The sequence below is a fragment of the Numida meleagris genome, chromosome 1 (genome assembly GCF_002078875.1).
Source record: "Numida meleagris isolate 19003 breed g44 Domestic line chromosome 1, NumMel1.0, whole genome shotgun sequence".
NCBI classification, from domain to species: domain Eukaryota; kingdom Metazoa; phylum Chordata; class Aves; order Galliformes; family Numididae; genus Numida; species Numida meleagris.
The window spans coordinates 49,893,655-49,916,602 of NC_034409.1; the positions used below are offsets into that span (position 1 = coordinate 49,893,655).

General features: G+C 49.5%; 2 protein-coding genes and 1 long non-coding RNA gene across 7 annotated transcripts; 2 read left to right on the plus strand and 1 right to left on the minus strand.

Annotated features, from left to right (window-relative positions):
* Positions 1,098 to 4,878, plus strand: RRP7A (ribosomal RNA processing 7 homolog A). 2 transcript variants are annotated; one of them, XM_021381508.1, is made up of 7 exons: positions 1,098 to 1,247; positions 1,332 to 1,474; positions 1,605 to 1,730; positions 2,350 to 2,473; positions 3,199 to 3,296; positions 3,676 to 3,874; positions 4,356 to 4,878. In XM_021381508.1, the coding sequence occupies exons 1-7, from the start codon at positions 1,196 to 1,198 to the stop codon at positions 4,439 to 4,441; spliced, it is 828 nt and encodes a 275-aa protein (XP_021237183.1). In that variant the 5' UTR covers positions 1,098 to 1,195; the 3' UTR covers positions 4,442 to 4,878. The 2 variants fall into 2 exon arrangements, with proteins under 2 accessions (XP_021237183.1, XP_021237118.1); XM_021381443.1 differs by lacking the exon at positions 4,356 to 4,878 and adding an exon at positions 3,947 to 4,342.
* SERHL2 (serine hydrolase like 2) lies at positions 5,676 to 14,079 on the minus strand. 4 transcript variants are annotated; one of them, XM_021381230.1, is made up of 12 exons: positions 13,925 to 14,079; positions 12,754 to 12,988; positions 12,568 to 12,681; positions 11,429 to 11,470; positions 10,779 to 10,798; positions 10,501 to 10,575; positions 9,628 to 9,737; positions 9,289 to 9,368; positions 8,891 to 8,925; positions 8,058 to 8,134; positions 6,834 to 6,927; positions 6,312 to 6,428 (listed from the first exon to the last, which is right to left on the minus strand). In XM_021381230.1, exons 2-12 carry the CDS (start codon positions 12,899 to 12,901, stop codon positions 6,312 to 6,314), a joined length of 912 nt encoding a protein of 303 aa, XP_021236905.1. In that variant the 5' UTR covers positions 12,902 to 12,988; positions 13,925 to 14,079. The 4 variants fall into 4 exon arrangements, with proteins under 4 accessions (XP_021236831.1, XP_021236905.1, XP_021236967.1 ...); XM_021381292.1 differs by having other exon boundaries at positions 13,788 to 13,926; XM_021381345.1 differs by lacking the exon at positions 13,925 to 14,079 and adding an exon at positions 13,649 to 13,764.
* On the plus strand, positions 19,199 to 22,695 carry LOC110392304. The gene is made up of 3 exons (XR_002434294.1): positions 19,199 to 19,878; positions 20,000 to 20,485; positions 20,629 to 22,695. It is a non-coding gene; the product is annotated as an uncharacterized LOC110392304 (long non-coding RNA).

A 22,948-nucleotide genomic window follows, 5' to 3' on the forward strand; every position in this document is an offset into this window, starting at 1 on the left:
CCATTCCTGTTTTCATCCAGTACATGCATCCCTCGATCCCAGTGACATCTGCCGCCTTAACATCAGAAATCATGAGCGAGTGGGTTTGTTGTTACTTTGAATCTCCTTAAACATTTAAAAAGACAAGTGCTTAGAGAGGAGACGCTGATTTATTCTGTGCAGGGTGGGAGATCTCCACAAACCAAGCACACTGAGTCTCTACACGGGCTTTTATTTGTAGTCTAAAAAGTTTTCACTACACTCCTACCTAATACCTCAGTCACACCTACCTATTATAGATTCATAGGATTGATGTAAGTAGAAGGTTACATAACATTTCAAGCTTCTGTGCTTGCTGGAGGTCTTCAGTGGTCTTTGGTTGTTTGGGGAGGTGTCCTGCTCTTCGCCTTAGCCCTGTTTGGTCACAAGGACACCTCATTCTTTCCACATGGTCACTGTTTAGGACTTGTGCCTCATCTCAAGGATCTTCAATGTGTCTGTCCTTGTTTCTAATTTAGGCAGTCTGGGGATCTTTGAAGAGCAACACTCCATCTCGGGAAGGCTGTTTTTCCTAGATAAGCAGGACTAATGAAACTTACAGTGGAGTTTCAACCTTGAACATATAGCTGAGCCAGACAAAAACATTAAACAAATAGCTTTGGAGACATCAACTTGGCTTTACCTTGATACAGTCTTTGGAAGGCTCCTCCTTGCGAGCTGTCCAGTGATGGCATAGTGCTGAGGGCTCATTGGGTCCTCGATGGATGCCTTATGGAAAGCCATCCAACCTCTCTCACTCGAGTGATGGATTTCCTTCGATACTGCTGAGCTATTGCATAGAATTCATAGAATTGCTCAGGTTGGAAAAGACCTAAAGGATCATCGAGTCCAACTGCAACCTAACCATACTGCTCTAACAACCCACCATTTCCCCATTTCCCCTTCCTTGCTTTTGCTGAAAAAAGGGAATTCAGCCAACGGAGTGTGTTCCATAGTGCCATCTATCTGCACTGGCGGCGTTAGGTCACTGAACCACGCCTTTGGGTGATAAGTAGGTACCTGCTGAGACTTCAGGTTGCACCTGAAGAGAGATGGGGGGGCTACAGGGAGCGGGAGGGGCTCGGTGCGCTGAGGGGGCCGCAGCCGCCGCCATTAGCAGCGCCGCAGACTACAGCTCCCAGCAGCCCCCGCGGCCGCCGCTTCCCCCCGCGCTAAGATGGCGGCCGCCGAGCAGCGTGTGGTCGTGACCGCACCGCCGGGATACACGGGTGAGGGGCGGCGGGGAGGGGCGGGAAGACGCGGCGGCGGTGGCGGCTATGGGGTGTTGTGTTTAACCGGTTTGTCGCCCGCAGCGCTGGCGGTGAAGTTCGGGGCGCGGCAGCGCTCGCCGCACTGCCTTTTGGTGAAGGAACACCGCGTGCGGGAAGGGCCCAGCGACACGCACCCGCCGCAGCGCACCCTCTTCGTCCTCAACGTCCCCCCGTACTGCAGCGCGGTGAGCGGGGTGGGGGGGCCGCGAAGGGCTCGGCTAGGAGCCCTCAGCGCGCGGGGGTTGGTACGCTGGGAAGGCCTGGAGGGGAATCACTCCTGCTGTTCTCTGCCGTTCGTTGTCTCCCTGCCTGAAGGATGCGCTGTCCCGGCTCTTCTCCCGCTGTGGGGCCGTGCAGTCCGTGGATCTCCGTGATAAACCGGGACCGGGAGAGAAGGCAGAAAAACGCACGTCCAAGTTCTTCACCAACAGAACGGCAACGGTAAGGCTGGAGTGGGGGGGGAGGGAGGGGAAATAGTGATATTTTAGTGATCAGAATGGGAAGAAATCCCAAAAACTGAGTGGTGGTGGTTGGAGTGTGAGTTATGAGAAAACTGTATTGAAGGGAGGCATAGAATCATAAGTTGGAAGGCACCCTTGAACTGGTGCCTTCCACTTTAAGTGGAACTTTAAAGACCCATTTGGTCCAACTCCTCCCCAGTGAAGAGGGACACCTGCAGCTGATCAGGGTGCTCAGAGCCCCTCCAGCCTGACCTTGGGTGTCTTCAGGGCATCCACCACCTCTCTGGGCAACCTGTGCCAGTGCCTCACCACCCTGACTGTAAAACACTTTCTCCTTATACCCACCATAAATCTTCCTTCTTTTACTTTGAAACCATTTATCCTTGTCTTATCCCAACAGACCCTGAGACCAGAGTCTGTCCCCTTCTTTCCTGTATCTCCCTTTAGATACTGAAGGCTGCTATCAGGTCTCCCCGTTGCGGTAGTAGGATTTAAACTTGTGTTACTTTTTTTGTCATGCTACTTGTAGTTTGATTTCCATCTGTGTCTCCAACGCCTTCAGTATATCTGACCATCCTGGGGGTGTCATCTTCTTTTAGGGATTTCGAGTTGCGTATGTGGTGTTCAGGAAACCGTCTGGTGTCCAGGCAGCCAAGGCTCTGTCACAGGAAGGTCCCTTGCTCATATCAACAGAGAGTCACCCTGTGAAAACTGGCATTAGCAGTAAGTAAGCACCAGCTACATTCCTTTTAGCCAGAGCAGGGGAAACCCTTTCCTCACTGCATCTTACCTGGCACATTCCAATTTGTTTACTGTTTTGTACTAAGCCTGGGCTGGGGAGATGTCCAGTATTTCATTGTCCTGTTTTTCTTAATTATTCTATGCTTCTAAGATAGAGTAAGGTTGGAAGGGATCACTAAGATCATTGTGTCCAACCATCAACCCATCACCACTATGCCCGCTAACCACATCATATTGTTGATAGCTTGTTCTATTGGATGTTGTAGACCCTGGCTGAGTGACCCTACAGGAGGACAGGGTCACTTGGTACAATAGAAGGGCAGTTTTTCCCCACGTCTCTTCAATATCATGTAGATTCAGAGAGACTGTCTGTGTTTTGCTGTGAAAACTGAAGCCAGACACTGCATGGCTGTCAAGATGTCAGCACTTTGCACGTAACCGTGGGTGGGAACGCAGCCTCGAACGTTGCACCTCTTGGGTTTCAGGATAGCCTGCTTTTCCTTGGAAAGTTGCAGGCTCTTCCCATTGCTTACTGCTTTTCTGCTGGAAGTCGATCGTGTGTAAGCTAAGCCAGCGGGGAGGCTGAACAGAAGTGGGAACCAAGGGTGTCCTTTCCCACAGCAGTGCTCTCTGGAGCTGCTGAAAGGCATTACACCAGAATTTCCTTCTAACAGAGGCTACAGCTGACTTTGTTCTCTCTGTCTCAGAGTGGATCACCAGATACGCGGACTCGGTAGTGGATCGGGAAGAACTGAAGGCTGAGGTGGATGCCTACATGCAAGACTATGACAAAAAGATAGCAGAGGTGAGGCCAGGCTGGGGAGAGAACCCAGCTAAGCAGTTTGTTTGTAGAGAGAAAGGCAGAGGGAAAGGATCTGTCAGTGCTCAGGTCCTGCTGGAAATGGCAGAGAGGAAGCACTGGCTGGCAGGGTTGCTGGTTTGGTTCATCGCAGCTGGCCCTTCCATGTAGGGCTTGCAGTAGGTATCCACAAATAAAGCAGGTGCTGTCTGGCACACAGTGTTGTGACTTGAGTGCCTGTGTCCTCTGTCCCATACCTTCCTTCAAATCTTGTACGTAACCAGGTGCAGTAACTCTGTGTCTAAGTGGGACCTTGGAGGAGCCTTGCATCAGACTGGCTGGCAGCCCAGCTGCACCAAGTTGCCTCACCTTCCTGTCTCTGTAGGAAGAAGCCAAAGCGGCCAAGGAGGAGGGTGTACCGGATGAGGAGGGCTGGGTGAAGGTAACACGGAAGGGCCGCAAGCCTGGCCTGCCCCGGACAGAGGCTGCCAACCTGAGGGTACTGGAAAGGGAGAAGCGGAAAAAGGCCCGCAAAGAGCTGCTCAACTTCTATGCCTGGCAGCATCGTGAGACCAAGAGAGAGCGTGAGTGTCTGAGTCCCCTCCTACCCTTCCCTGTCTCACACTGTGGCCCAAAGAACATCCTTTTTCTTTCAGTGGAGCTACATCCAACTGCGGGTGAACAGCTGGCTGGGAGGCTGGGCACAGGACCTGGCCAGTTCCTGGGAGTCCCTTGCCACCACCTGGCCTAGCAAAGGCTGTTGGAATATTCTTTGCGAGAGTGGGCAAATGATACCTTTCTAGCGGGTTTTCATCGGTCTGCAGAAGTAGCCACCGAAAGGGAGAACTAGCGTGTTCCTTCCCCAAGAGGGAGCTGCAGCACCGCAAAACAGCCAGAGCCTCAGCTCTGCGCTTGGCCCTGGTGCAAAAGGACCAGTTCTGAGCAGTGTGTGCTTGCAGCTGTCTGAGCTGAACATCTCCCAACTGCATTGGTGAAGTTCCACAGGGAGAGGGAGGTCTGCCGCTCCGCTGTGACCTGTCGTCTTTCTTTTTTTGTCCGTTTCAGATATTGCCCAGTTGAGGAAGAAATTTGAGGAGGACAAGCAGAGAATCGCACTGATGAGAGCGCAGCGCAAGTTTAGGCCATACTGAGCTGTGCTATTTCTTCCAATGCTGGAGAGGGCAGGAGAGATGCTTACAGACTCATGTGCCACAGGGTGTCAAGGAACTGAGGCAGCTTCATGTCCCTGCCATTGGATCTCATGTGGGGGCGTTGGCTTCAGTTGTACTGCATCCTTCTCCTCTGCTGGCCACGCCTGCACTGCACCACACCATTTCCCAAGGTGCATGGGCCAAGGAGGCTGAGGCATGTCTTCTGACAACCTGCATCTCCCTGCCACCCAGAGGAGTTTGGTAAGAGACAGTGTTGGCCTAACGCAGCCCCTGCAGGGGCAGGGAATGGCTGAAGAACTGTAAATAAACTGGTGCTGTTCCTAAAAGACAGGAATGCCCCTTTCTCCACTGCTCTGCTGTGGGGAACAGTGTCTTCTGTATTGAACTGTGGTGGTGATAAAAAGCCATGGCTTATGTGCTAGTAGTCTTTTGTGTTTATCTGGGGGCGACGAAGAAGGGGAGGGAAACCCTTGGATACAAACAACTGCAAAGTTCCTAGACCTGCTGTCACAGGCAGAGATCAGTGGTTTGGTACAGAGCCCTACCCTTTCTCTTGGTGCTTCCCTCCCAGGCAGCTCCATCTCAGCCAGGTGTTGAGTTGCCCTTCCAGCTGTATTTGGGTCCCTGCAGCCAGGTCTTGCCTGGGCTGCGGGAACCACTGCCATTCAGCACTGTCACTAGACAAGGTCAGAGGACAGCCTGGCTTTGGAGGGAGAAACCAGACTCTCCAAGGTGTGTTTCCACAAAACCTGCCACCAGCCTGCAGGAGGCAGGTGAGGATGGCAACACACACATCCAGTTGTGGGGCAGTGCTTTTGCTGCTGATCATGTAACTTGCAGCTTCACCCTAGCAGCCTGTGACTGCTACAGGGATCTGAAAGTAAGCAGCCCTAGCACGCTATGTTTATTTTACTGCCTGCAGCCTTGGTAAGGAAGTGCTGATAGATTCCACAGAGGTGGGCTGAAGTGGATTCACCCTCTAGAAAATCCACTGTAAATGCAGCTTCCATTGCATGAGGAGACTCGACAGGCCTGCTTGCTTCATTTGGCTTTTTGCATCTATTTACCTAGGAGGCAGGTGGATACCTAACATGCCATATCCAAAGCAGAATGCATGCAAAAAATCACTGCTTCCTACAATTGGCACTTGAGCTGCTTGGGTCAGCATCCTGCAAGAAAGGTTCACTCTTCTATACAGTCAAAGAAGACAGTGTTAACGGTGGAAGATCAATCTTTATTTAGATGGACAGAAATCACCTCTGCCAACTTTTCCATTACTAATAGTTCTCCCAGCTGCTTCAGCTAGAGGATTAATGACTCATTTCCCAGCAGTTCATTGAAATGGCCTTCTGTACCCAGGTGAGCTCTCATTTAAGCTGATTATTTAAGAAAAAGCAGCAGCTCTCACAGTAGAACAGAGAGGTTGAGGCTCTCTGAGCTCAGGGACTGATGGAAATAAGCAAAGAAGCAGAACTATTTCCTGTTTTTTTTGTTTTTTTTTTTTTTAACTGATCTAGCCCTAGGAAGGGACCTGTCACTCCATGCTGAGAGAGGAGGAAAGAATGAGCTACCTATGTCTTGCAGTGCTACAGCTGTTGGTGCTGCTGCTCCCTGAGGAGCCCCTGCCTATATTCCTGCTCTATTTCGGGATGCAGAAGTTAGGAGGAAGAAAGGGAAAGCCACTGTGTGTCTGTCTAACCTTGCAGATCTGCATTCACCCCTTCAGCAAGCTCCACTTAGGATCAAGTATCGTGAAACTGATGTTGGATGTGAGGTAGGAATAGTGGCAATTCCTCCAGAGCCAGATTTTTAGCTACTTCTCGTCCTGGACTGCTGTTGCAGTGACTGCTTAGAGCCTGGCTCTGGTGTTCTGCGCTGTCAGGAAGTTGCTGATGATCCCAGACACCACCTCGGGTTCGTTCAGGTGCACAAAATGACTCCCAGGCACCTCTACCAGCTGGATGTCCTAGAGGGAGAAGACACAAGTAGGAATAGAGCTGGAAAGTGTTCCTTCAGGCAAGCTGTGCTCACTGTGTGGCACCCACAGGGGAGGAAGCCAGAGGAAACAATGCAAAAATGGTGCCTCAAAGAAAGGCTGGATTTCACATTGTCATAGTTGACTGCAGATACACCAGCCACTGACAAACCCATCACATAAAGATGACAGTCCAACAGTGGGAGGCAGGACAGGGATGGGAGGAACTGGGAAGAGCTATGTCTGGAGGGCAGTACTGACTAGGACTTTGGCAGTGAGGACAAAGCTGGCCTTCCCCCCATCACAACCCCCATGCAAGGATTGGGCTGTTTAGGACAAATCCAGGTTGGTGCCCAGTGAAGTAGATGGAGATGCAAAGATGGAGTTTGCTCTCACCTCTTTGAGGGTATGCTCAAATGCCTCCCGTAAGGATTTTGCAAACTGATTTCTGCTCTCCAGCTTGTGTGGTACCAAGAGTCCATCTTGTGCTCTGAAAAGTAAAAGCAAGGCTCAGTAAAACACATGGTGTGCCTCTGTCTATGTGGCTGTCTCCTGGGCAGAAGCAGTGTCCCCAAGACAGACTGGGATGGCAGACCCAGCTGTTGTGCAGGCTGCCTGTAAGCAGCATGGTCACAGGTTCATGTGTGATCAGAAGAGCAAGGCACAGCTTAGCTAAGCAGCTATTATCTATCAAGCTATCTGTTTAATACTTGGAGTACTGCCTAGTAGTATCAGAGGGAGACGGGTTAAATATTATCACCCCAGGGCTGGCTCCTTAACTTGTCTGAGTATGTAACTCCCTGCCCCTACCCTATCTTCTGCTCTTGGCTTTTTTTCTTCCAGGCAGCTTCTGCATCTCACCTCTGTCCCTTTCCCTCCTCTGTGCTGCTGCTTGAACATTATAATCACAGTCTGTGCCCTGCTTGGAGCAGGAGGCACCAGGGCAGCTGCCCTGAAGAAGCCAGTGTTAGATTCCCTGCAGAATTAAGACTGTACTGCAGGTGACTAGATGAAGTGATGTCTGAGTCTTGAGGGGATGTGCTGTGTACGGTCTAGATGGCCTGTCCTCACCCATGATGTTGCATTTTTCTGCTCTGGACACAAGAGAAAGTCTTAAGCACAAAGAACGGTGCTCTTATGATTTAAACAGCCCAGGGAAACCAAAACTGAACCTCATTTCTCAGCTCCCAGCACCACCTCATTTCCCCTGGACCATATGGGCCAACATCACCAGAACCTTGCACACCTTGCCCTCTAAGGAGATGGCAAAAAAAGCAGGAGGACAAACAGCACCCAGACTAGACAGATGGCTCCAGGTAAGACATAGGCTGCCTCCCCAGCATCTCCTCCCTGTCCTGGGGCTGGATCAGGCTGCAGAACCAGCTGGAACAAGTGAAGGCTGCAGTGGCTTTACAGCAAGAGGAAGAGAGGGCAGATGGGTTGCTGCCATTGAAGGAAGAGTCAGGCCACAAGGGAAGTATGCAGGAACAATGCTGGAAAGGTTCATGTGTCTGCTAGGATGTTCCCTCTGCTCAAAGCCAGGGGATGAACAGATGGGGAGGACCCCTTCTAGCGCTGCAGGGTGGCAGTGAGGGCTGGTTTTGTTTGTGCCTCACTCACAGAATGATGAGAACACGGTCCTTGATCTTCTGCAGGAGCTTCACGCACTGTTCCACTGTGAGGTACTCTCGACTTTGCTGCAGGTGCAAAAACAGGGAGAGCAACAAAGGTCAGGGACAGCAGCTGAGGACAGAGGGTGTCCCCAGGACCTGTGCAGGAGAGGCTGAGGCCCCACAGCTGCTGTGCTGAGACAGGACAGGCTGCCAGGCTGCACACAAGAGTGCCTGGCTCTGCAACTGCTCCTTCTATCCAGATGTGTTTCAGGGCTGCCAACGACGCTGCCTGCTGGGTTGCAGCACATATGGGAATGATCTCACAGCAGAGAAAAAGCTTTTTAAAAAGTCCTTTTACTAAAAAGGAGATAGTAAAATACTCTGGTTTTCATAGTCTGGCAGTAGCACAGGTAGAGGAGGCCCTTCTTACACAATAATGGCACAATGCTATCAACATATCAGATGTAAAGACTTCATTCCACTCCTTCCCCTCTTTCTGTAAGGGTGACCTGACAAAGAAGCTGACCTAAAACATCCATCCATCTGCTGCCTTAAGAGTTACAACAGCAGGAAAATGTGGCCAGGAGGCCCTGGGGCTCAGGAACTGCTAAAAAATTCAGTAACATTTTCCAGTGACTCTAAGCTGAGTCAGTTAATGATCAAGTGCAGGCTCTTTTAAAAGCAGCATTTAAAAGAGGTGTGGGAATTAGGGAAGCGGTAAGTAAATGGCTGGGTGGAGGCAGGGCCTGGGCTCAGTGTGAGTGGGCCTCCGCTACCTCTGTTTTCTGTAAGCTCAGGGCTCAGAAGCAGCAGGGGGCAAGTCAGAACAGCAATGCTCACCGTACGGACTCTCATGTCTCTGTTATACACCAGCCCTGCAAGGAAAACAAGAGAAGGTTTTCGTGTCTCATAGAAGCAGGAGTTGCTCTGCCTCCTCTGCCTCTCACCTCTGCGGTCTGTCCAAGACTTTCTGAGGTAAGAGGAGTAGGATTAACTGAAATACCTCCTTTTTGGGTATTTTTTTTTTCTTTACCCATTCTAGGACTCGAGCTCCACTGTCAGTTGCTGGGAAATGAGAGCTCTGCCTCCAGGCTTAATTGATCCCATTTAGGCTATGTAAGCTCATAGCTAGGGCACCCTGGACCCTGTGGAAGACAATGGCTGTTGGCACTGCTCCCTTCCCACACCCAGTGTTGGGCCAGCCCTGTGATGAGCCCTGTCTCCAAGCAGCCCCTTACCAGTGGGTGTCTCAGTCGCTCCTCGCTGCAGCAGGATTGCCCCACCCTCTGCTGTCAGATGTCTGTTTGCTTCTAAGAGCCTGGAGGAGACATGGCAGAGACATTGTGCTGCTGAAAAAAGGAGGAAGCGAAGCGAAAATGGCATGACAAGGTGACAGCAAGCTCTCAGGCTGCTTCAGAGAAGAGCAGGAAGCTGGCTGCAGAAGCAAAAAGTCTTGCTGAGATTCCAGAAGAGAACTCGAATGGGCAGAACCGTGACAGTTTCCCGTTATGGTTCACATAGCCATAACTGCCCAAGGTGAGGACAGGCAGCAAATGAAGAGACAGGTGGGAACTCACCTCTGCAATGCTGCTTCAGGGCTACGTGCTTTGGGAGCTTGCTGTTTTCCTTCTAGACTCAGTAATCTATCGATAGCCAGCCGCTTTGATTTCAGCCATGCCTCAGTGTCCTAAAACAAAGAGATGTACAGCACAGAAATAAATTCCCTCTTCTGAGTTGTTCTATGACTCGCCAGAGGGTAGAAGAGGGTATTTTACCCTTCAACATCTCTCAGAGCTAGTACTAGTTATGGACATATTAAGAATGACCGCTTCTTGAGGAAAGAAGCAATACATAAGAGGCAAAATAGGAGCAGAAAATTAAGTGCCGTTGTATCAAAGTTATTAACTTGTAGTCTCTTTTACCTCCTCCCACTTCACTTTTGAGTTGAGGACAACCCTCTAAAAGAACAAGGGAAATCTGGTATCTTTTCCTCTCTGACTCTGGGCTTCCATCCCATTTCTGTCTACCAAACCTCCAGCACCTGGTAGCGATAATGGCAGTCTGGGAATGTAGCTTTATGTCCTGCCAGGAGCAGAAAAAATCTGCCAGCCTCGCACTTGGGTCACCCAGCAAGCTGTTGGCAAGAAAACAGCCTTGGCAGGCAGCTAGCTGCTTGGACAGAGGTTCCAGTTCCTTTTGCACATGGGCATGGCATAGACAAGTGAATTTCAGTGCTACAGAACTACAGGATGCTCCCCAAGGGCCACCCTATGCAGGGTCTCACTTCATGCAACAAGGAGCAGATCTGTGCTTGCCAAAGGAAGTTTTGAGAATTGTATGACCTGCCAGGAACTGGGCACATCAGTGTTTTCTCTGAACAAATGAGGGGAAGAAAAAAACATTTCTTTTTATTTAAAAAAAAGGGGGGGGAAGGACACATGAAGTCTAACCTCTGGAGCTAGTAGAAAGCCAAGATTTTCCAGCAAGATCAGCTTGTCCACCATCTCAGGATAAATGAAAGCAAACTGAAGAGAGATGAAACATTATGAGACAAAGAGAAAAGCTGTGCACTGAGTGCTGTTTTCATCCTGCTGTACTGGAGAGGGGGTCAGAAAAGGGCCTCTCCTTCCCCAGGATCCAAGACCCGCAGAATCTGTCCCTTCATTCCTCTCCCATTTGTTGTTCCAACTGCAAGTCACAAACTCCACGAAGTGAGAGTTCTACTCACCATTGCTGCCACAGAGCCACCTGTAAAGGGAAGGAGGGTACTCAGTTGTGCACAGGACACCACTTGGTAACAGGAACTCCCCTTCCCCAAAGCAGGAGCTGTCTTACAAGCACAAATGTGTGTTGTACCAAGGGACAACGCCCAAGCCATATGGTAAAGCTCTCCCAGCAGGGAGGATGCAAGCAGAGAACAGGACTGGTCAGCTGGACTCTGCGTCCTGCCCCATCTCCCTCTCAGGCAGCAACGGCAAAGGAGGAGTTATCAGTTAAAACACTACACTATGTAGGTACTGTGAGCTGTGTCCAGAGAAGCCCTGGGCAAGAAAGGCAAGGCCACAAAGCCTGGGGAGAGCAGGAAGGCCTGCTGTGAATATTCCTGCCTTAGACTATTGTTCTTTGTCCATCACTGTTCCCTCCTGGGGGTTCAGGAAATGCCCACAGGGACAGTCAGCACTGTTTGTAATACAGTGTCTTGAAAACAGAATCATTTTAAACAAGGATGTATATTTTTGAATTGCTCAAGCAAAGAACTTGGTACTTGACACAATATAATAAATATTCCAACCCAGCTTCTAGCAGCACGCTTTGTAAATTAATTATCTACTCATATTTCCGTGAATCTCACAGCTTACAAGGAAAAGAGCCACTTACCCATACTGTGACCCATCAGGGTGAACCGTCTCCACCGCAATGCTAAGTGGGAACAGACAAAAACAGACAGTGATGCATTAGAAACCAGAGCTGAGGCATCTTGCTGCTTCCTCACCAACACAGGCCCCTTTTCCCAGGAGGGCTTCTGCAATGCTTAATTTGTTTCCTAATCCAGAAATGAAGTGGCTAAGTAGGCCCGTTTTAAAGACAAAGAACATCCACCACCTCATTTCTTTGGTAGTTATCTCACACAGCTCTCAAATACATTCTGCACTGCAAACAAGCTACAGCAAATTCCCATTTACTGCCAGACATGAGACTGGCAACTAGCAAAGGAGCCTGACTGCGCAGTGCTCACTGGAAGGGGGGGACCTTAACAGAGCCCTCTGCTGCAGGGCATGCAGCACAAGCTGCAAGGACACAGCCAGCTCTACTGCCCTGGGGAACATCATTATTCCAAGTGAAAGCTCTTTGCACCATGAAGCACATCAGGCTCTTTAGTGCATTTTTAGGGCAGTCTGAGAGGCTTATAGGAAAATACTGCTTCATCAATGCTGCCATCTGAAACATACCTCACTGAAAGATGTGTTTTACATTCTGGAACGTTAAAGAGCTCTCACGGGCTCTTTGTGTACGGAATGGTGGATGCGAAACTGCACGTGCCACAGGCTGCCCCACAATCAGCACACAAATATGTAGTCAGACCAGGAGTTATTAGAGTCCAAGGCACCTTGGCTTTCAGATTTCTTTGCATGGCCCTAAAGCAAGCACCAAGCTGCGACCGGGGAGAACCAGAAGAGTCTCCAGTTAACGTCTAACTGGTTGGAGGTTGCTGCCTGCTCAGAAAAGGTCAGCCTGGGGGAGCTACTTAGTTGCATTCACCACTCAGCCACTACCACTGCTTCTCAGTACAGAAACATTTCCTTCCCAGGGTTTACTGTTTCTTCTCCTCAAAAAAACAAACAAACAAAAACTGATAGAGAAGGAGCGGTTTAACAAAGCACCAGCTAACATTAGCCTGGAGAGAAACAGAGAGTGCTCCCTCCTAGCAGTTGATGCTGCCTACCCGTTCCAAAGAGCAGGAGTGATACAGCACTCCCTCCGCAGTCATCTCCTCAAGAGCCCTTTCAGCTACTCACCTGCTGCCACCCGGCGCACATCGCTCACATAATCCAGGAAATGGTAAGGGGAGCCTGCAGGTCGGTGGGAAGACAAGCCATGGCCAGAAAAATCCATCGCCACGTATCGGCAGTCTGGAAAGGAGAGAGCATCAGATATGCAGCCCTGCCATACAACAAAGAACCGTCCCAGTGAGCCAGACCCACCTCTGGGGAGCAGGGGAATGAGCCTGTCAAAGGTGTTGGCATTGTCCAGCCAGCCATGCAAGCACAGCACGGGCTGTCCCTCTGGGGGTCCCCAGGCCTTTGCTGCCACATGGCCCCAGGGCACGGGGAACTTCACCTCCGAGAACATGCCCAAACTAGACAGCTCTCAAGCGATGTCCCCTGAGAGCCACGTGCTCGGAACAGGTCCCAGGGAGCTTGTTAACAGCCCAGAGCTCTGAAAAGAGTAATAAAGATCTTTAGTAACTCACTAGTTTTCTGTAGTCTTAATTAGCAGCTTGCTGATTTATAGCTCCCCATTCAACATCCCTAGCCACTATCCCTGCTTGCCTGTTTGGGGACTCCCCCTCCCAGCACGTACTAGCAATGCTCCAAGGAAGAGAGGGAGTCTTTTATTCCTGGGATTAAGGATGCTGCCTCCTGTACTAGATTACTGCTGCCTTCTCCTCCTTTAACCTGCTATTTCTCCTCTTCCAGAGCCTGGCATCTCCTACAAAGTATGTCACACAGCAGGTCCCCTGCTGCCACCCTCCCACGTACCCCTCTGGGCCACAGGAGATGGATCCATGCCCCACCAGGCACCGGCCTGGCGCACACACCTGTCTCACTGCTGCCAATCTGCCTGTTAATTGCTGAGCTTCATCGACACATACAATTGTTTGGGTTGGAAGGGACCTTTAACCCCAGGCTCTTGAGTAACCCCCCTCCAGCACAGACCAGCACCCGGGGCTCTTTCAGGACTGTCCTGAACATCCCTCCATCACCCCAACCCTTCTAGCACCTGGAGCCCGCCATGGGCAGCCTGAATCCCCCCCACACACACACACAGCCCCAACTCTCATGCTGTGCTCCCTTCACAGTCCCTTAAGCTGCCCACCCTACTGCAGTGACTACAGCAGGTCCCTCTGTCAGATCCAAGAGCAAACTGAAGGATGCTGTCATCAAGGTCCCAAGGGCACCTTCAGGACCTGACAAGCTACACTGGAGACCCACCCCCGCATCCCCCTCCCTCCCACCGTTCAGGAGCTCCATTTAGCTCAGCCCGGGTCTCCTCCCGCAGCTCCTGGGCTGCTCTTAGCACAGCACCGCAGGTGGAGGCCCCGCTACCCGCGCCGGGGCTGCGGCTGCGGACTGCACCCCGGCCCCCTCCTACCGCTCCGTCCGCTCGGCACGGTGCAGCCAGGCCGCAGCACGGAGCCCGGAGGCGGCGGGGCGGGCTCCACGGCAGCACCTCCCCGCGGCCCGGCCGTTCCTTCCCTCCGCCTGCCCGGGGTGGCCGCCGTGCTGCCTGGAGGGGCGGGGGCCGCCATTTTGGTGTTCCCTCACCGCTACCCGTCTGGGGAGCGCTGCTATACGTGAGGTGTCGCTAAATGCGTTTGCTGCCATCAGGTTCACAGCCTGCTTGCTGTAACGCGAGTCACAAAGGGTCTGAAGCTGTAATCCACCTGAGGGGGTCCTGCTGCATCCCTGGCTGCCTCCCGAAGACAAGTTGCTGATGTCAGAAGCTGCTTGTACGGCAGCGTTACTGTGTGAGATGTCGTAAATGCGGCCCGAGAGCATCATAGGGGCATCAAACAAGCTCTGTGCTTGACATCAGTGCTGGACTGTATCCCTTTTTGATGGAGGAAGTATGCTGAACTCTGTCATTTGCTGTAACCGCATTGCTCTGGGAATGAGAGCCACTTACCCATGCTGCTGACTCCACTGCAGGGCTGAGCTGTGGCAGGTGAACTGCAGACAGCACTGCGAGTAACTCCTCATCTGTGAAACAGTCCTCTCAGCCAGAGATGATGAGGGGCCTGGAGCAGCTCCCGTATGAGGAAAGGCTGAGAGCCCTGGGAATGTTCAGCCTGGGGAAGGGAAGACTGAGAGGAGATTGTGTCAATGCTTATAAAGTGCAGGAGCCAAATGGATGGGGCCATGCACTTTTCAGTGGCGTGCAGCAATAGAACAAGGGGCAGCAGGCACAAACTGGAACACGGGAAGTTCCATACAAACACAGGGAAGAACTTATTTACTGTGAGGGTGACAGAGCACTGGAACAGGCTGCCCAGAGAGGCTGTGAAGACTCCTTCTCTGTTCAAAATATTCAAGACCCACCCAGGCGCTGTCTTGTGTAACCTACTGTAGGAACCCGCTTTAGCAAGGAGTTGAAATTGATGACTTCCAGAGCTCCCTTCCAGTCCCTACAACTCTGTGATTCTACACTGTTTTTCTTATTATTTGCTCAAAAGTGGGGTGTACATAGGCCAGGCTTCAAGAAAAAGAACACACTACAGTCAATCCCTGATAATCTTTGTGAACACTGCTTGGTGTTGCCCAGCATTCCCTCCATGGTCAGAGCCTATAGTCTGACCTGGCAACAGCTCAGCACCACACAGCCATGCACTCACTGTCCCCCAGGTGGGATGAGGGAAAGAACTGGAAGCAGAATAAAACTCGTGGGTTGAGATAAAAACTGTTTACTAAAGAGAGAAGAGGAACATAGAAATAAATATGCAATGATAACAATATACATGCATATATATAGCTGCAATGCAGTCGCTCACCACCTGCCAACTGACACCCAGTAACAACACAACTGCCTGCCGACCAGAGCCCCACCAGCAACACAATGTCTCACCCCCTGCTGACTGACACCCAGCAACCCCTGAGCAGCAGCTGCCCATCAGCCAATTCCCCACAACTTTGCAGACTTCTGCATAACGTCACATGGTATGGAACAACCTGTTGCCAATCTCCTGGCTCTGCCCTTCCCTCTGCTGCTGTCCTGCCTGGCCCCACGCACACTCTCATCGCTCAGTTTTAATGTTCTTCAGTGTCATGACTTGGGTATGTGGGCATCTACATGATATATTTTTACAACCATATTCTCTGCCTGGGATGCAATAGCTTTCCACAACGCAGAGGCCCAGATGGGTTTGTCTCTGCACTGCCAGTTGTTCTGCTTCTATTGTTGTAACCACCCCCATAGGGTATTTGCCACCATCCATGAGTCAGTGCAGAGGTGGAGCACTGGTTACTTTCGTTCAGCAATATCTAAAACCAGCTGGATGGCCTTCACTTCTGCAAATTGGCTAAATTCACCTGCTTAAGCAGTTTCTGCAACTTGTCATGTAGGACTCCATACTGCAGCCTTCCACTTCTGACGCTTTCCCAGAATATGACAGGACTCATCAGTGAACAAGGCATATTGCTTTTCCTTCTCTGGTAGTTCATTATACAGCAGGGCCTCTTCAGCATGCATCACCTCTTCCTCAGGTGATATTCTGAAATCTTTGCCTTTGGGCCAGTCCACAATTGGTTCCAAGATTCCTGGGCAACTAGGGTTTCCTATTTGAGACTATTGTGTGATCAGTATGACCCACATACTCTACATAGCATCAAAGCAGCTCAAACCCCTTCATACACTGCCAATATCTCTTTGCCAGCTGGAGTGTAGCAAGGCTTCAGATCCCCTCTTTCCTGACTCCAGAACCCTAGCGGTTGACTTTGAGTCTCCCCTGGAGCTTTCTGACAGAGTCTCCAAATAGGACCATTCTCCCCACTTGCAGTGTAGAGCATGTTTTTTACATCTTGTTCTGCCCCAAGGGCTACTGCATGGACTGTCTCCTATTTAAACTGTTCAAAGGTTTGTTGTTCTTCTTCTTCCAGGTCACTTGATAGGGAGGGTTTACACCCAAACTGTAGTTTGGAGTATACATTCAGAAAAAAAAAAAAAACAACCAACTAAGAAAGTTGGTTTCCTTTTTGCTAGCTGGTGGGCACGTAGTGGTTATTTTGTTAATCACATCCACGGGGATCTGATAACATCTTATCATTTTATTCCTAAGAACGGGATCTCCTGTGGAGGTTCCTTGACCTTACTTTGCCTTATGGCAAGACTGGCTCTTAGAAGGATTTGGATTGTTTTCTTCCCTTTCTCAAAAACTTCCTTTTCTGTGTTGCCTCACATGATGATGTCATCAATGTATTCCAGGTATTCAGGAGCTTCCTCTTGTTCCAGTGCAGGCTGGATCAGCCCATGACAAATGGTAGGGCTGTTTCCACCCCTGGGAGAGTCGATTCCGGTTGTACTGGACACTTCTCCAAGTGAAAGCAAACTGTGGCCTGCACTCTGCCGCCAGAGGGACTGAGAAAAATGCACTGGCAGTATCAATTGTGGCATACCACTTGGCTGCCTTTGACTCCAGTTTGTATTGAAACATGTCCAGCACGGCAGCACTCAGCGATGGCATGACTTCATTCAGGCCACAATAGTCCACTGTCAGCCTCCACTCTCATCAGACTTTCACACTGGCCATATGGGACTGTTAAAGGGTGAGTGAGTCTTGCTGATTACTTGCCCCTCCATCTCCAAGGCAACTATGCCAAAAGCCCACCAGTACCCTATTGGGTCCTTGAAGTACCCTATCCTGCAGTAATCTATACCAAGGATGCACAGAGCCTCTGGGCCAGTCACAATGGGGCACATTTTGCAACACATTCCCTTTTAGGCTCATTTTGGTTTCCAGCACAGTGCTTGGGATCCTCTTGTCACTCACTTCTCGTGAATGCAAACTGAAAGGCTAATTATCGATGTCGGAAGCAGGATCAGACCATCTTCTTTGTCTCAGAGACTGACCACTGGAAAAAGGAGCAGTCGTTTTCCTGGAAGAATCTTTTTTTTTTCAATTGCTGTTTCTTGCAGGTCTCATACCCATGCCTCTAGGGTTGAGGTGGATTTTCCATCCCACTTCCTCATGTCCTCTCCATGGTCACATGGGTAAAACCACAGGATAGCTCATGGTGTGTACCCACTACATTCCCTCCCTTGAGGAGAGGAATGCTTACTTCTCATATCTGAGACACTAGCCCATACAGATGGGGAGTAGGACATAATGTATTTGAATTGCTGGAACTCCCGAGACAGTTTCTTCACAGCTGAGGCACAGGTCCATAGGGAGGAAGGGAGATTTTCTTCATATTGTCAAAGTAGGCTGGACACTTCATCCACTGTTGGATTTTAATCTTTCCAGACCATCGCTGCCAGTGTGCTGGCATACGATGATGGTACACTCTGTATAAAGTTCTACCACATAGATCACAGGCACTTGACATCATCTAGATCTTGGGATAACTTCTCATTGTCCAGGTTAATATTATACCTCACCTCCAGCACAGCCAATTCCCTCAGGTACTGGATACCTTTCTCCATGGTGGTCCACATGCCTGGGAGACATACCTCATCTTCCTTGAAGGGATATCTTTCCTTCACAGCTGACAGATGTTACGTCCATAGGGTGATGGCTTGTGTCTCTTTTCAAACTGCTTTGTCAATGCTCCTTTCCCTAGACAGGGACCCCAGCTGCCTGGCTTCGCTACCCATTAAGTCCAGGCTACTGGCCCCATTATCCCAGCACTGGAGCAAGCAGGTGACAATATGCTCACCTGGATGACAGCTGAAATCTTTTCACATATCTTGCAGCTCACTCCAAGTTAGGGGTTGAAGGGTTATGAGTTCTGACTCTTCCTCCTCCTGTGCTCGTGATGGCCCTGCTTCATCTTCTCCTTCCATCCTCATTTTAGTAGGAGTTTTTGTCCTTAATAAACAAGCCTCAGGCCAGATCCGTGGGGGATATTCATAAATAGTTGCTTAACCTCAAATAAAACCTGAAACACATTCAGTAGGCATAGCAATAGTAACATGCTGGTTTGAACATTCCCACTCGTTTCCCCCATGGCCTGACTCCCCAAGGAGACAAAGTGAAGAGTGAAATTATTAATAGTTTCCAAGATATGGTTCCCAAAGTATGAAGATGGCTGCAATATCAAGTACAAATACCAGATTAAAAAAAATCCCAAACAGTGTTACATGGTACAGAAAAATGGTAACTTTAATGCAGCCCCTGGAAATGGTAAACAGTGCAACAGGAATCATATGCAAGTAATATGGCTCCATGAAAAAACTCTGAAAGATTTCCAAAAATAGAAAAAAGAGCATTGTGACCAGCAACCATTAAATTACCATAACACTTGCAACAATTTTAACTGCTCTGGTCAGGTCTGTCGTTATCTCAACCCTTTGGGTGCCCAAAGGACTGTTGTGCTGTGGCCAGGCAGCAGCTCAGCACCACAAGGCCGTGTGCTCACTGCCCCCAGGTGGGATGAGGGAGAGAACTGGAAACAAAATAGAACTTGTGGGTTAGGATAAGAGCTATTTACAAAGACAGAAGAGAAAAATGGAAACAAATATGCAATGATAAATATAAATACAAATACAAATGTAAATGTAAAGTAAATATAAGTATAAGTATAAATAAATATAAATATAAATATAAATATAAATATAAATATAAATATAAATATAAATATAAATATAAATATATTTTATATATATTTATAAATATATATAAATATATATATATATCTGCCCACAATGCAATTACTCACCACCTGCCATCCAGCTAGCAACACGACTGCCTGGCAATGGGCACACAGCTAACAACACAACAGCCCCTCAACCAACCCACCACCAACCGATGCCCAGCAACCCTCAAAACAGCAGCTGCCCCCCAGCCAACTCCCCACAGCTTCACAGCCTTCTGTATGATGTGAAGTGGTATGGAATGACCCTGTGCCTAATTCAGGCCACTTGTCCTGGCTCTGTCCCACTCCCTGCTACTGCATCGTAAAGGCAGAGGCTTTTTCCCACTGAGCATCCCAGCCCAGCCCCAGGTGTGCTCCCATGACTCCGCAGCTACCAAAACATCGGTGCACTATCACCACTGTTTCAGCAGAAACCAGAACACAGGCTTAGCATTCACTTTCTGTCAAGGACTCTGGGCAACCAAATGAAGCAAAGTCAAACTGTGCTGTGAGCAGTGACACACCTTGCTGGAACAGTTGGAGAAAGCAGAATGGATGTCTGCTCTTAGGAAATTGTTTTTATTGTTGTAATTGAAAACTCTGTGCTCAGTTCAGCACATCGGTTTCCTAAGCTGCACAATACATTTTTCAGCCAGCCTGTGAAGCCTGAAAGAAAGCAGCACAGAAGCTCACAGTCTTGTTTCTCCTGCCTATCTCAAACTTATCCTGGCAAAGTGGGTTCTATATCACAGCAGAAAGGTAACAGCTTGGGGAACCATCACACAGAAGAAATGAGAGTGCCGTTCCACTCGCAGCCTCCTCCCCACATGATCAGGAATCCCTATAGGCTTGGAAAGTCTAATGCTTTGCTTTTTCTTAGGCCTTCTGCATCAAGGAGGAGGATGAGGAAAGCAGACCACAAGCACTGGGGAACCATGCAGAGGGAGAGGCTGCAGTACCATCTACAGTGCCATCTTTCCTACAGCTGTCAGCAGTGGGTGTCTGATTACAAAGGGAGAAAAGCAAGCAGCAGCTTGGCAGAACAGATTTGTAAAATGTACTCAGTCACTGCTGCTGCTGTTAGAGAGAGCAGGGCCTTCCTGCTAGTTGCTAGGATTTGATGGTAAGAAGCCATGCAAAAGCACTGTAAGTCTTAGGCAGTGGCTGCAGGGGGGACTGCACACAGGCAGTGGCTGCTAGGCTTGCTATCCTGTGTACCTCTGCTCCTGAGGAAGGGGACCTTGTGTTGGGACCAGGAGTGATGTGGACTCTTTGGTTTGTGGATCTGCAGGCCAGAGACCAGGAAAATCTGAGCTGGTCCCACAGAGCTGGTTAACAGCCTACATATCTGGACAGAGCTTGTCAGGTAGGTGGTAGTTAACAAATTCACTTATCTGGTAGCCCTGACCTCTGCTTAATACCAGTTTTCAGGCACAAGCCTTCTTTGGGATAACCCTGAGATCATACTGTAAATGCTTACTTTACTGTTATGTGTGTCACTACCCACAGGTCTTGGACCCTTTCCCCCATCATCCTGCAGCCAGAAGCCATCCGGCATCAAGCAGTCAGAAGAATCTGGCCTTTTTGCTTTGAGTCACAGAGATAGCCTGTGGGCTTTAGGTGGGAAGGATGCCTCTAGTGAATTCTGACTCCTGTGTCTTGCATCCCAAGTTACTTCTTGTAGGAGCTCCATCAACAGAAATGCCATGGGAAAGAGAAAATTCCTCACAGAAACTGCCAGCAATAGGTGATGTGAAAATGCTTTTCCTGAGCAAAGATAGCTGTTCCAGAGGGGATCTTCTTCCAGAGCTGGAGCTCAAAGTGAAGGTTTTACAACACGCTGGGATGCAGCCCTGGACCCTCTCTCAGCAGCAGCACTGTCATCCTATAAGCCAAAGGCAGACTGTTGAGATCTTCTCCAGTTCCCTCATGCCCACTCTTCTCAAACCCAAGTAATACTGCGTAGCTGCTCTGAAAGAGCAGCCCAGCATCCTGCAGGACTGTGTATTTCCCCTCCAACACCACCTGGCAAGCTACCCCCCGCTCTGAGGGCCCTATTGTGGATGCATGGCAAAATTTGGATGGCTCCCAGAGCTGTTTTGCTGCCATCCACTTCTAAGAAGTGCCACAGGCTACTGAAGTGGAATTGCTGCCAGCAGGGGACCAAGTTAGACTCCATCTGGCAAGGTGCTGGGGTGTTGGCCGGGCTGCTGGTAAGAAGGGCTGTTTTTGCTTAAAGAACTGTCCCATGCACTTAGCAAAGGATAATTTAACCTCTGTGTCCTTGCAGAGGAGGAGGAAACTTGCAAGTGTGAACACTGAGACGTGCAGAGCTGTTACGCTCTGCTGACTTGGAACTGCATTGATCAGTTTGTGCTAGCTGTGAGCCTGGTGAGGAAACTTTAAGTACAGCAGATTGATTGCTACCAAGGGATAAATTTCCCATAGCTAGTCAGATTCAAGCTCTAAAGTACTGGCATATTGATCTCTTTATGGTGATTTATTAGTAGTGGCTCTGTACCCCAAACTCTCTTGCGCAGTTATGAGAGTGAAAAAGCATACTATTGCTAGCTTAACTCATTATTTTTCAGAGTATAGCACAACCTCTACATAAAGCCCCATGTTGACCGGGCAGCCCAGAGTGGGGCTCGAGGAAGCAGAGAGGAACTTAATGATCACAAGGCAGCCCCTGCATCTTCAGTGCACAGAGCCCAAATGGGCCCTCTGCCCTTTGTCATACACACTGTTTGGTGTTCCCCTGGCTGAGGAATGCTGCCCTATGCACAAGATTGCAGGGGTAAGGACTCCATCCCCTAATCTGAGAACAGGGTGTTGCAGAAGCAGATCTCCCAGCGAAAGACTGAACCACAGATCTGCACGTTGTGAATGTTTTGCAGCGAACATCTTCCTCCCTTGATCCCCATCCGTAAACTGTGCTTGCCTTGGAGACAGTTTCAGGGAGTTACAAGGGTTTAAATGAGAAGCCCAAATGGGAAGAGTTGAGGAAGGCTATGAACATCCTGCAGCCCAAGATGTTCTGCCCCCTCTGGGCCCTGCTTGACTTTTGCTACATATTTTTCCTTTAGTTTTTCCTAATTTTCTACTTAATTTTGCTGATGCAAATGAATTTCTGATGCCTGAAGTAGCTGCTGATGTATTAAGCTCAAAAAAAGCTGAGATGATTTAGGTTGACTTCTTTCCCCTGGCTCTGCCAGAGCTCTCCAGACCTGAAGAAGGCAGGGAAGACAAATACGTGCTGGCTCTTCACCCACCACAGTCTGGTGATAGTGTAAGGGGAAATCTTTGGCAGTTGAAGTTAATAGCTAAGATATGAGTGGTTGAAAAAGTATCAAGCATCTGCTCCAGGGATTAACCTGCAGCAGAATTTGGATAGCGGGGACGCTGGAGTGTTAAATCATCCCCACGTGAATCATTGCTGTTCAGCTGGCAGCAGCCTCAGGCACACACCGTGCATCAGCTGCAAGTGGCACACATTTGTATTACTTTATTTGCAACTAATGAAATAGCTAGAAACATTTATTGCATATAAATTATATATGAGCACCTCTCGTACAAATAAACTCTCTCCCGTCTCAGCTTTCCACTTCCTCTTTCATCAGAAGGTCTTTTATATTTGGGGTTCAGATGCAAGAGTCTCTGCTGGTTCCCATCCCTTGGGCCTGTTCTGGTTAACTTGTGAGGAGAGCTGCTCGCCAGGTCTCTACAAAACCTGTATATGCCATTAGATTAAGCAGCTATTTTGATGTATTTAACTGAGGGGAAGTGCAGGGGTTTCCATACTACTCTTGTCTAGGCTTAACCTTCCTTC

Excerpts from the sequence above, each read along its gene's own strand:
- RRP7A (XM_021381443.1), top strand. The coding sequence starts at position 1,196 with ATGGCGGCCGCCGAGCAGCGTGTGGTCGTGACCGCACCGCCGGGATAC. Across the intron at positions 1,731-2,349 it reads TCACCAACAGAACGGCAACG|GGATTTCGAGTTGCGTATGT; the intron begins GTAAGGCTGGAG and ends ATCTTCTTTTAG. Across the intron at positions 3,297-3,675 it reads ATGACAAAAAGATAGCAGAG|GAAGAAGCCAAAGCGGCCAA; the intron begins GTGAGGCCAGGC and ends CTGTCTCTGTAG.
- SERHL2 (XM_021381156.1), bottom strand. The coding sequence starts at position 12,901 with ATGTTCTCGGAGGTGAAGTTCCCCGTGCCCTGGGGCCATGTGGCAGCA. Across the intron at positions 8,926-9,288 it reads AGCGACTGAGACACCCACTG|GGCTGGTGTATAACAGAGAC; the intron begins GTAAGGGGCTGC and ends TTTTCCTTGCAG. Across the intron at positions 6,928-8,057 it reads GACCGTGTTCTCATCATTCT|AGCACAAGATGGACTCTTGG; the intron begins GTGAGTGAGGCA and ends TTTACTTTTCAG.